Source organism: Lepidothrix coronata, unplaced genomic scaffold (genome assembly GCF_001604755.1).
Source record: "Lepidothrix coronata isolate B3197 unplaced genomic scaffold, Lepidothrix_coronata-1.0 Scaffold5, whole genome shotgun sequence".
Taxonomy (NCBI): Eukaryota; Metazoa; Chordata; class Aves; order Passeriformes; family Pipridae; genus Lepidothrix; species Lepidothrix coronata.
In genome coordinates, this window is record NW_016690185.1 from 1,383,403 (window position 1) to 1,397,131 (window position 13,729).

General features: G+C 37.6%; 1 protein-coding gene across 9 annotated transcripts in view; it reads left to right on the forward strand.

Moving 5' to 3' along the window:
• The window catches only part of ARMC2 (armadillo repeat containing 2), a 76,537-nt gene that overhangs the window by 44,098 nt on the left and 18,710 nt on the right, over positions 1-13,729 (forward strand). For all 9 annotated transcript variants that reach the window (XM_017827857.1, XM_017827841.1, XM_017827801.1 and 6 more), the window contains 3 exons: positions 8,614-8,935; positions 10,377-10,499; positions 12,360-12,473. In XM_017827857.1, the coding sequence (XP_017683346.1) occupies positions 8,614-8,935; positions 10,377-10,499; positions 12,360-12,473 (559 nt within the window). The remainder of the gene's footprint in view (positions 1-8,613; positions 8,936-10,376; positions 10,500-12,359; positions 12,474-13,729) is intronic.

Below are 13,729 nucleotides of genomic sequence, written 5' to 3' on the forward strand. Positions count from 1 at the left end.
GATCTGCAAGGTAGAACTGGGGAATTCAACGGTGCTTTTGTACACATATGAAATATGTGTTTGTGGTTGGCTTTGGAGCTTACTTGTGTGGAATAACAAAAAAAATCTTTGGTGGCTGCCACATGCTGTGAAAGCTGTCAGAAGTATTCTTGTAGAGCTTGTCTTGCAGGATGAACTTTCACGCTTCTGTTTCTAGTCAGCATTGTAGACTTTTGCCCATCTTGAGAAATCTTCTAGCAAGATGCTCTTCCGCTTTCTCACATCATTATCATCTCTAAAGTTTTCAGATAAACTATATAAAAGGTGACTTCCTCAGGCTGTGGTTATTGTCATAAGTCACAAGAAGGCCATGCTTTTGGAACAGGCACATTGCCTAAATAGGGCAGTAGCTTCTGTCAATACTGCAGGCGCTATCTGAGCTTAGGTGCCCTTTTGGGGCCCTGCCAGCTCCTGTGTAATGTTTTATCAGTTAGGAATCTATTTTCAATCCTAAGTGCACAAACACAGGGTGTGATACTAAAATTTGTATCGAAGCAATCTTGTGCCTGTTGTATAACAAAATCCCTTTATACTTCAAAGTATCCAACTTTTTAAATTAGGAAACATTTGTTTAAGAATCTGACATCACTGGATGCAGTAATTGCCCATTCAGCAAAATAATAATCACATTGGATCACATGAACAGTTCATCCAGTCTACTGTTCATACTCGGCAATGGTGAAAGATGTCTAGAGAACAAAAAAAACAAGCATGTGTGATACTCCCTGTGTATACTTACCAGACCTCCAGCTCTTTCCAGTTTGGAAACATCCTCAGCCAGCTGTGTATGAAATAAACCTCAGTTGGCTTTTATTCTGTGAAATTCTAGAGTCTCTTCTCTACCCCATATAAACATGTTAAAGATCTACTGGCAAGGAGTTACCAGAGCAAGTAATTCCTTTTGTTGCTTAACTATCTTTATTTGATACCTTCTGGTTCTTGTTTTGAAAAGGCAGTGAATATTTAAGCCCATTGTTCATTTCACACCTCCCTTGGCTTTCTAGACCTTTATCATATCTTCTTTGAGTTATCTCTTCTTCATGCTGAAGAGTCCTTTCTTAGACCTTTCTGATATAGAGACTATTCCATACCACTGTGTATCCGTGTTGCTTTTCTCAGGGCATTTTACAATCCTGATTCCTGTCTCTTTTTTGCGGAAACCAGAACATGGCAGTTAAGATGTGGCCATGTCATAGATTTCCATGCCTGCATAAATTTATTTCCCAATAATTCCTAATATTTTATTTGCTTTCTTGACCTCCCGTGAGCATTGAACTCCCATGAAGAATCTGTCATTAACCCCAGGATTGCTGTCCAGGTGGTTATGGTTGATTCAAAGGCAGTCATTTTATACATGAAGGTATGTTTGCTCTGTTTTTTTTCCCATACATCATTTCATGTTCATCTGCATTTAAATTTTTGCGTATTTTATTACCAGTTGACTACAAATCCTTTTTCTGCTCTTTGGTCAGCCTTCATCTTTGCTACTTTGAATATCATAGTGAAGTCAGGAAACTCTCCCATATCACTGCTGCCACCCACTTTTCTATGTTGTTTATGGACAAGTTGAACATAACAGATCCCAGCACAGAACACTCTGTAATTCCACTGGTCATCTTCCTCCATTACAGGAACTACTAATTTACCCTGTTTTCCATTCTCTAATAATTTATCTGTACCAAGACATTTTCCCTTCCAGTGTGAGTCCTTAGTTTTGCTAGGATTTTGGTGAGTGACTGTTAAAAGTCTCCTGGAAAGCCCCGTGGTGATCTCAGATGGGTCTTAGAAGCCTTAAAGCTGATTGTGTTTATCTGGCTGTCCACACATTTTTTTGTTCTTTTTTGTGGTCTGTATTAATTTATCTAGTCCAGACACCAGGCTGGAATCTCACTTGGGATGTTTTCGCGTGTGTTACCCTTCTAGTTCCTAAGCATAGAAGCAGTTTCAGGAGGTTGCAAATTGCTGTTAGTAATTAAGCTATTTCATTAATTAGTTCTTTTAGAACTGTTGGGTAATTATCCAGTCCTGGTGATATGTTACTCTTTATTTTGTCAGTTTGTTCCTTAAAATCTTTAACGATTGTGATTGCTTGAGTTTTTTGACAGATCCTCTGATGAGTCTTTCCTGAAGAAGGCTGTAGCATTGAGATGTCCCGAATTGCTTTCAGAGTGGGCATGAATCAATGCAAAGAACTCATTTAGCTTCTCTGCAATGACATTTTCTTCTCTGAGTGCTTCTGTTTTATCCTGATCATCAATTAGTTCTGCAGATTCTGACAAACTTCCTGGTCCTGATGTGTTTGAAAAGATTTGTTATTATTTTTGCATCTCTTGCATCAGTTAGAAGAACTGGACTGATTTTCTTTTGTAATTTGCACACTGCTGTTTGATTTAACAATCAGTTTGTCAGAAACAATTTATTAAATGAAGAATAGATTGGTGTTGCCTTATTGTCCTCTCTAAGGATATGTCCACATTTATCGGGTTCATTGTGCCTGGATCTGCCCAGCTTTCTTTCCAAATGCATCTACCAGGTAGTGGGTCCCAAATCAGTTTGTGGTCCTCTGTGAGCAAGCAGACTTCTGCTTGTGAGACTAGTTCTTGTCGCCACTCCCCCCAAAATACCCCCACTCATTTCAGGCTATTGAATGCCCTTTTGGCTCTTAGGATTCCTGCAGTGGGGAAGGTTGTCACAGATGAGGCCTGTAACTGCAGGGAATTTTCCCACTTTGTTTTGGCTTTATTTATTAGGTAAAGGCGTATCTGCATGCAGTGACTGGTCTTTCTGTCTGGTATTTTGGCTGTGATGAGCTCCCAAGAACTTATTTCAGTCAGTCATATAATATAAGTCATGTAATACCCAGAGGCAATCACAGGCTCTTCACAATATAGTGTAATGTTGCAGCTCTGTTTGGTTTAGATATACATGTTTGCCTTTTATGTGCCTTGAGAGTGTTATTGATACTCTGCTCAGTGACATCACAGTCTGATTTGTTATTGGGGGCAGGGGTGTGTTTCTTTTATCTATTGCTTGCTTCTAAAGAAATGGTCATCAGTGCTGACCTAAGTGTTCTTTGTGTTTTGGTTACTCACTTTTTCCTACTGTACCGTCCCTCATTTGGACTGAGGACAGTTTGTGTGACAGCGCAATACATCATGTCAGAGAACTGACCCAGCTTCCAATAGCTTTACAACCGAAAAAAAGGAATCCCAGTCCTTTCTTATCACCTGCATTGCTTTCCAGTCTAGTTTGTTGAACAACCACACAAATACTTCCTTGATCACAAATACTGAGGAAACAATAGGTGAGAAAATAAATTGTGAGTGGAAAGGAGATTGAGTGCTGTTTATGCCATCACTTCTGCTGAAGTGCTTGTCAAGGTAACCCTACAAAGAACTTGCCTTGATAATTTGGCTCTTTTCTCCTGCATTTACAAATAATATTTTTAGTTGTATTCCTCCTTCATCTAGCCCAACATTATAATAGTGCCCAGGACAGTTAAAAAAGGGAATATAGTAATTGACCATTAAAGAGCAAAAATATAAGATTTTCCTCCTGTGTTTTGTGTGTGCACATGCATATTCATAACTGATTATTCATTCTCTCTGAATTAGCTTTTTTTTTCCAAAAGGGAGTATCAACTTTAGGATAAATATTCTGACAACTCTGAAGGAACTTCCCTCCTGACAAATGTGAATAACCACAGAATGTCACTCTTTCCCTACAATATTTCTGATAGTATGCCGAGCTGACAGTGTATTTGCATCTTCCTAATACTTTAGTTGTGATTTTTTTTCCTTTTTTCCTTTTTTCTTTGTCTGAAAGAAAAAGCAAAAATGGTAAGAAAAGTGCAGAATATGTGATATATACTCTGATAATAAAATTATGAGGAACATAGAGCTCAAAGTTTGTAGTCAACCAGCCTTCATTGGTGTGTATCATATAGAAGCCTGCTGTTCTGATGTATCAAAAGATGCAAATGAATGTATGTAATTACTAGATAGGTAAATACTAGAGTATCAAATAAGAAGAAGATATTACTGCTTGCTGAGACACTCTCACTAAAATATGTTGCCTTAGTTTTTGGTATTAATTTCTACGAAAGACGCTGAAAGTTTGGGAACACCTCTGAAAAGAGCTAAGGAATGATTAGAGTTAAAAAAACCCAAGCAAATTAATTTATCCGTGACAAAGGTCAGACCATTAGCAAGCTGCCTATTCATAGAATCTGTACAAGGAAGACATTTCTGTTAGTATACTAGTCTTTAATCTAGAAAAAAGAGCTAATAAGAAGTAGTGGCTAAAGCTGTACGAATTTAAACTAGTAATAAGAATAAAGATTTTAACTAGAGAGATCAGTAATCAGAGTAATACTGTGAGGGATGTGGTTTTCAACTTTTTTTCCCGTTCATTTGACTTCTGAAATTTTTTTTTTAGAGAACGTACACTGCCTTTCATCAAATGTTGTTCTGGTGACACCGTGCTTGCTTTTTTTTGTTACCTTTCTCAGATCTCCAGGTGTCCACAAACAAACCAAGAACATGAGTTGCTAAAAGTCACTAAGTGCAAATGAATCCTTTTCTGAAAAGTTTAGCTTAACAGATCATATTTCGGGGTGTAGAAATTATCAGGTAGGATCCTGTGATGTGGATACACAGAAGTATAATTACATACTTCTAATGGCCTCTCCTTATCAAATACATCCATATAGTCGTATGTGGGGGGGAAGGGGGTTCCCTTTTTACTGACAAAGTACTCCCTGCTATCACTATGGCAAAGCTTCTCCTCTTTGCTCTTTATTTCACATTCCTCAGTCAAGAACTTTGTTTGCTTTCGATACTTCCAGGTTATTCTACACCATTCTAAGCACATTCCCCCCCCCACCCCAGCCTTTTTTTTTTTCTCTTTAAATTGAGTTTCATTTTGTGTCAGTTGTTATTTCTGGGTTTGAACAAGAACTTTCACAGATAGAACATCACTTCAAGATGAATCCATACTGTGTTTGCAAGAGATTAGCTCCAGGATGGTGTAACTACTGCAATTTTGTCTGTAAGTAGATTATCAGACCTTGCAAAGAGAACTCCCAGATTTTCTTTCCAAGGTGCATAATAAAGCAGAAATACAAATTTGGAAGTGAAGTGTAAATTNAACAGGGCAGATGGTAGAATTTTGACTAACTCCATTGAAGTTTGTGTAACATGGAAAGCACATTTCATTTACAGCTGGTGATTCAATAGGAACACAGCTGCTGGCATCTGACCTTTTATTTTGTACTATCCCTCCCCTTCTGAGGGCACAGGCATCAAATAAAGTAACAACAGGTACTTGGCCAGCATACACAGACTCTGGAATGGACTCCCCTTCCTTATTTAACTTGTTTTAGTTAGAAACTATTGACCTAATTTGCTTTCCTTTCCTACTGATAAGTAAGCCTGTACTGTTTGTACCTCTGTTCATCAGGCTTTACACTGAAAGGCAGGTATACTTTAATTGCCAAGGTAAACTGTTGTCAAGTTCTGTGACTCAGCAAGTACATGAGGTACCTTTGCTACTAGGGCAGTGCAAGGAATAGATTTTTACAAGTAGATAAGTGAAGAAATCTTTCATATCTGTGATCAAATGTGAATGTTCCAGTTGCCAGAAGAATAACAGTTAAATGCTGATTGAGTATGTGGTGCCACTACCACCTTAAAAACAAAAATATCATAGTTTCTTCACAGATAGCAGCAAAAAAAGAGACCATCTTCTCAAGTTTTTATTGATTTTTTCTTCCAATTTGTTTGTATAAGTGAAGCTGTGTAATCTCATATATAGCCTTCCACTCAGGTTTGGGTACTCTGTGGACAGCATGTCTCACATGAATGCCTCACTCTAAAAAGATGAAATAACTGACTGTAATTCCTGTCTTTAATTTATCTTTAGTGTGATACATGTTAAAACCTCCATATTATATAAACTGATCTGATAAATGTAATTTTTCTGTAAATGTGCAAGAATGTCTGAAATTCCATATGCAGTTAATACTCAAAAAATGTGGAGATGCATAGTAATCTCACTTATTATGTTTGTTTGTTTTTTTGCTGTGTACAGAAAGGCCCATGGGCCTTGCACAGGTTTAGTCTTGCAAGCAGTTTCAAAATGTCATTCAACTTTGCATGTACTTTTTACACAGAAATTTTGAGATGTGTTTTTTACTCTTGCAGTGCTTACCCATGAGCATTTAAAAAAATATAGCCAAAAATAATACAAACCCATGAGCATTGTACTAGTCGGGAGAAGGCAATACCAGCTTTCCTCTTTGACTCTGTTAGTTAAATTTTCACTGGAAGATAATGAATCTTCGATACTATTCTATTAAAACCGGATATGCTTAGCTAAAAAAGAAGTGTTTTATAAGTTTGTTTTGCTCGGCTGTAGGTGGAAAGCACAGCTGAGATCACACTTCTCAAAATATCAGTTGATTGCTTTGCGGTACCTGTTTGTCTGTTTCCTGATTGGGCAGAGCTGTTGCTGGGCTGATACCATTTTGACCAAAATTAGAAAGTCAATATAAACGAGTCAAACTAGACTGCCTGCTTTTTTCAGTTCTCTCTTCTGATTCATCAGTTGTTTGTTTCAAATTTTTACAGCCTGTGTGAATTGGGTGTTATGCCAGCAAAGGTGAAAGCTCTTAGTGGTTAGTCAGTAAGAATGCTCATAAAAATTTGTCTTGATGACATTTAGATGCTAGCAAAAAATATGATGCCTAGTTAAAAAAAGTGGAAGCAGGTCCTACAGAGTGATACTAAAATTAAATATATGGATGTGAGAACCTTTTCCTCACTTAGGAGACTGCTGCTTCTCATGTACGATGATAGCACTCATGTTCCCGAGAGGATGTTATTGACAATGTCTTGTGGCAGAGGCTTAAAACCTGGAACTTACTGGTGAAGGCCTGTAGGAAAGAAGGACTTGCTGCTTACACATCTTTTTTTCCTTCAGGATTAGTATGTATACTTCACCAGAGTTCAACAGTGCCTGGTTAACTTACATTATTAATACTAGGGAGGGTTAGAATATGTGTAAATATAATTCAGATATTTGAAGAAAAACAGCATGTAAATTGTTTAGCAAAATTCTAGGTTAGTGCAAGTGCATCTGTAAGGGTAGATGGCCCTGATATACTTGAAGAAATGCTGTTACTTTACCTGCACTGTTAAGATAAAGCTACAGATTTTTCTTTTTGGAAATGAGTAGGTTTTGATGCAAGTGACAGAGGCAAATGTTTTAATTAGTTTAAACTTGGACCACTTCAGACTTTCAGAATTTTTTTTTTCTTGTCTCATAATACTGGGTAAGAAAAAGATGGGTATGTTGTTAAATGCCATTCAGTTAGGATCCACTAGTCTTGCCACAGAAAGGCTTTATCTCAGTATGTACAATTCTCTATCCCACTGAAGATCAGGCTAGAAAGTGCTTTAAGAGAGCAACTTGGTTAAATCATGAGATCTCGAGATACGTTATAAAAATACTTATCACTTAGCAATGATAAGAATAAAAGGGTAGGAAGAGCACAAAAAATCAAAATAGAAAAAAAACACCACAAAATGAGATGCAACCAAAAAGGGACATAAAAAGAAACAAGAAAACTTTTTATAGTAGAGTAAGGAGACAATAAGGAAATAATTGCTCTAGTGTTCAGAAGAACGTGAACATTATTGACAGATGTCACTGAGAATAGTGAAATGCTTTTTTTTGTGGAATGCCTTTTTTTACTTCTTTTTTGAAAGGGTTAAGTATGACCGAATGAATAATCTGTACTTCAGCCTAAGTTCATTTATCACTAAAAAATGAACTGGAGCATATTTAAATGTCTTCAAAACAGCTAGGCCTGATGCAATTTACCTTTGGTGTTTACAAAAGAACAGAAAGGGGATTCCGATCACTGAGATTCTTGAAAAATTGTATAGAATTTCAAGGTTGTAGGGCTCTTGTTTTTAAAAGAAGAAACAGGAGGAACTGGAGAATAACAGACCAGTCAACTTAGATTACATTTCTGGTAAAAATCTGGAACAAATAATTTGGCTATCTGTAAGCAATTGAAATTAACCATGAAATGAGTAAGATCTAATATGGCTTTAACAGTAATAACTCAGTGGAACGGAGTTTAACCTCTACAATCATTACGAGGCCCAGAGGAGGAAAGGTTGTGGTCTTTGCACATCACAGCTGACACTTGAAAGATTAGTAAACTCTAGTCCATATGATTGTTCTAGTTATATAAAGTGCTGTTTTAAGACGTTTTAAGATTACTGTGGGCTTGGTAAAAATAGATGACCTATACTAAGTATATCCCATTAGTAATTACCCCAATGCTATCCTAGTTCTCTCAGACATTTTTGATTTCTTATGTGATTTGGGTAATGAAAACGGTAGCATAAAAAATTATTTCTAGGTGCTGTATCTGGAATTCTTCAGTCATTCTGGATGTGCTATTACCTGAATTGTGAAGCAAATGAAGTATTATCGTTTTAAGCAGCTCATACCTTCTGATGTTTTCCATGTAATATGGGTTTTTTATTTATTTTACTGCAGGATTTAGTTATCCGTATCGTCTTCATTCTTGGTAATTTAACAGCAAAGAATAACCAGGCCCGTGAGCAATTTTTTAAGGAAAAAGGAAGCGTTAACACCTTGACATCATTATTCCAAACCTACTACGAACTTGATTTGAATGCACAGACATGGTACCATGATAGAGAAGAAAAAGGAAAAAAACACCTAAAGCATCCTTCAGAAGCAGAAGATGTTATGATAAAACTGATAAGAGTGCTGGCCAATCTCTCGATTCATCCCAGCGTAGGAGCCACCCTGGCAGCTGCTCATCGTGTTGTTGAATTACTTGTTACAGTACTAGGTAATAAAATCTACGTTGTGTTTGTTATCTTCCTTCAGCCTATAATGAGAGTTCAGGATTTTTCACTGCAAAAAAACCCAAAGTCAGTTTGCTGATATTCATAACCTATTTTACATAGGAGGCCTGTTTGAGACAGTGGATGCATTGCTGCTTTGATACAGACTTTTCAGTATCTGGGGAAAGATGTTGCAGAAGTGTTTAATTCAGTGATTAGATTTGCAGATATGATCATTAGGATAAGAAAACAAATTTTATTTTAAACGCATCTCACTGAGAGTTCATTAATAAGGGAAGTTTGTTCTTGTCAGGTGCTACATAGATGTGTTTGGTGGTGGTATTTTTTTTAAGGTTTGCATTTTTTGTGACTGTTCTCAATTAAGTATTCTTTTTGTTCTCTGCGCCCATAACTTTCAGCCTGCTCAAAGAAATTTCTCATATTTTTTTCTTCTTTTTCCAACCTTTTAGCTCTTTTGGATGGAAGAGCGTGTCCCTCTCCTGCCAAATGGAGGCTTAGGACTGTAGTTCCTTTACCGCTTACCGATCCCTTTGTAAATCTAATTACAGAGTAGGACTGGGTTTGTTGTCCCTGTAACAGAGTTTAGCACTGACAAGATACATCTCAGACAGCTCAGTGTATTTTACTCTGTGATGAGAACATTAAATATTACGTGAAGACAATCAACATGATTATACACTATCTTATAGTCATGGGGGATTAGAGAAGGCAGACTCACAACTGCATTCTCTCTCATGGGTTGAAACTGTCTCAATGTCTTAATCATTGTGTAAATGCTTTTGAGCTTCAAAGCTTCTCTCTGCTAGCCTCCCCTCTTCTTGAGCACTCAGTTTACTACATCAGTCAGTTTACTACAAAATGTTCTCTCTCCCCTCTTTTATTTCCTTCACTCTTGGTTTCTGAGGCCAGAAACCTCAGATAAATCGGTATACACAACTTTCAGACTTACAGATGGGATTTTACACTGGTTAACATTCTGTCAGGAACTCTAAGAGAATCTTTCAAATATTGTTAAAGATTTTTTTTATCCAATTTTTTTTTCAAGCTACCTAACATTTCAGTATAATAGTCCTTGGTATTTCTCTGTGTCTGTCCCATAGCCCTATTTCTGCATGTGGATTCTCCTCAGTGCCATCTTAAAATAGCAAATAGGTTCTGTAAAATGCCTTAACTATCTAGATTTTAAATCGTTTCCTTACTCACAATGGTTTCTCTAAATTGATAGTTGTAAAGAGTGACTTTGTATTGCCATTCTTGGATCAGGTGTTCCTGTTAGCTTCTGCCATGTTCCTGAAAAACAGAATAGTTGACTATAATAGTGGCCATGTAAACTATTACTCAGTTTGCTTTTGAGATCTAATGCACTCCTAAGTTAGAATCGTGTGCGTGTGAATCTACATATATTTTGTGGGTTTTGACTCTCAGAATACAAGTCCGTCGATGACTGTGAAGAGCTGGTCATCAATGCTGCCACAACCATCAACAATTTGTCCTACTACCAGGTGGAGAATTCTGTGGTTCAAGACAAGAAGCTGCACATTGCTGAAAGTAAGGACTTTTAAAATACTACTTTTTGTATAGCTTTTAGAAAGTGGAAATATTTTGACATAACAGAAAGTAAAGACACTGATAGCGTTTTGTGATATCGTATTGTAGGAATATAAAGCTCATAGGGCTAAATTCTTCCCATAATGATTTCTGATTCTTTTGGAAAGTAATTCTGTGACTTATATGAAAGTAGCTGGGTTGTTGACAAAACCCCTTCCTTGACTCCCCAAAGGAATTTGTCATGTTGTTTTTTGTGTAGCAATTTTTGCTAGATTTGTTAAAAATCCATATACTTGAGTCAAAATAATCATGTGACTTTTTACTTATCAGAGTACAGTAAGATTTTTTTTTCCTTCTCGGTACTTTCTGTACCTGCAAAATCTGATTTCTGTCTCTTTCTGGCTTATAAATCCATTGGCAGTATTGTATTGGGGGATTCTCTCCCCCCTGACAGTATGGACAGCAATAATTTAGTGATGTGTAGGAACTGCAGCTGAGTTCTGGGTCTCATTGTGTTAATGTTGTGCAAAAGGTAGAGTTTATGTCTTGCATATCTTTCTGTCTAAATAGACAAGGCATGGGGGAGAGACAGAACCTGAAGTTTGCACAACAGGTAGAACAAGGAGTAGGAAAAAATATCCTGGCTGTCAACCTAGTGTCCTGACTGGTAGAGGTAACAGTTCTGCTGTTCTGTCGTGACTCATTTTGTCACCTATAAGCCAGCTGCCTCTTACTGCTGGTTGGAAAATGTGGAAACAAATTACTTCTCTGCCTGTCCCATTTGCTCTCCCTCTTCTGTTTTGGTCGTTAGCATGTGAAACTAGTGCCATCACCTTTCCTCTGCCTGAACTGAGGAAAGAGAACCCTTTGATGGAAGACCAGCAGGCTTCCTCCTCCAGGAGACATTTTGAGAATATTTGCTGATACAAGTGATGGTTCCCAAAGACAAAAAATAATAATTTCAGATGTTTCTTTAAGACAAGTTCAAAACATGTTCAGTATTGCAACATTCAGAGACAGAAGTAATGGGAACTAAGCCAACCTCTATTCTATATTTATTTCCTTCACTTTTCTGTGGTAGAAGGGTTAAGGGTTGACTTATTTAAATCCTGTATATGATGGACTGATTTCAGTGGTTTGTGTCATAGTCACAGAAGACTGATAAATGTAACTTCTTTAACATCGCTCCTTTGCCATGCAGCAAACCCCCCCATGATGATAGCTCTTCCTATGAAATGCTGAAGTTCTCATTCTGCTGCTGAAGTTACACACTAATCATATATTAAGCTGCTAAGCAGGAAAGCAGCAAGGAAGTGAATGCTGCGGATTGAGACAATATTAAGTAGCTGCTGAGAGAAAATGTGCTTCCTTGTTATAGCAGCAATGAGAGAAAAGAGAGCTAATGCCAGAAAATAATTTGAGTTTTAGGAGACCAAATAAGACCATAAGACCATCCGTTCAGGATCTGAATTAATTCTCTTATATATTACAACTTTTTTTTAATTATGCCTTGCTGGATTTCCACATGAGCCCACTCAAAAATGCATAGCAAACCTGGCTCCCATTATTACAACTGTGCTTGGACTGTGTCCATAACTCTTTGTTTATTCCTTTGCATTTAGCCCCATATTGGAGCTCTTTGTCTCATCTTCAAAACCCTACACAATTTAGTTCTCGCTCTACCATCAGCTCACCCCCTTCACTGCCACCAGACAGACAACTGTATATTTCTTAAATATAAGAAATTTCTTATATTTAGTGCTGTTGCTGCTTGCTTCTGATACTCATTGATAAGAAGCCAAGCACGTATTTGTGATATACAGGTAATTGGTTTTGTTTAATTTCTCTGCAAACCAACAGTGCTTTTGAAGCTGTTAATGAGCGACAATATGGATGGAGTTGTGGAGGCTGTCAGAGTCTTTGGCAATCTTTCCCAGTATCATGAGGTCTGTGACTTCATCATGCAGAAAAAGAGTGAGTTGCTTTTGCATTTGTACGACTCCTGTTTTTAAATGTCCATGGTTCTGAAAAGAAAAGATTGTTAATAAGCTGTCTCAGTTAAAGGGTAGAAGCAATCTTCCCTGATGTTTTGCAAATTAGGCAAACATTAGAATCCAATAGTGGTCATTATAAACACCATTTTATTTCAGTTTCATTAAAATGGAAATATTGGATTAGCAAAATACACCATGGTGCTTTCACAAGGGTAAATACTATAAAACCTCTGTTTTTCCTAAAGAGTCAAATTTTGAAATTTCCCTTCGCTCATCAAGCTTTCCAAATCCTACAGGTTAGTAGTGGTATGATATAAAATGAAAATCTGACTAAATTCTCATTTAGGTTCATAATCACATATTTTTGATACCATGTTCAGCAGTTAGTTAGCACTTTGTAAGATGTAGTTGTTTCACTGCCTCAACAAAGAGACCTCCTGTTTGCCTCTGGGTGAAGTAGGATACAAGTCTTCTCAAGTCCTTTTGCTTTGGGTATCTAAAGAGCTTTGGGAAAAATGGCAACTCCTTGCTATCCACAGAGGGTGTGTCATCAGTTTAATTAGACACCAGTTCACTGTAAATTTTCTTGGTATCTACCTGTCAGTGCTGAAAGCGAGGTGATACACCACAATATGCAACCCTTTATATCAAGTGTGGACAAAGCACCATTTTTGGAGGTAAAGGGAGAACTGACACTTAGTAGCTGGTTGCTGGTGAACTGTCTCAGTCAAAGGACTGAATTTTCCAGCTGGGAGAGGCTGTGGACAGTGTGCCAAGCTCAGGAAGAGCTGAGAGGCTGCCTCTCCTTTAGGCAAGACTGACTCCCTTGCTGGGGTTGCCTCCACAGCGTCCCCAGTCAGTGTCAGCAAGCGCTGCGAGACGCTGCACGTCCAGCCTCTGCTTCTTGCTTGTCTCCCACGGGAGCCCCAGGCTGCAGCAGTTGCAGCTGGACTCAGTGCTGTCTGGGGCAACCCTGCCACTCAGATTGAAGAACAGTGCCAGATGCCAAATCCTAGCAGTTTCTGCTGACTATGCAATTGAAAGGAGGGTGATGCTTTTAAGAAATAAACTTCAATTCAGTTTGGTCAACTTGACGTCTTCTGAATTGGATTTTCACATTTCTTTAGTGTATTTTTATAAAATAAATTAAAATAAAACTGTTGTTCTGCATGATGTTATACTCTCAGTCATGCACCTGTTTTACAAATGTCACAGTAATATGCTACAAGGCTAAGT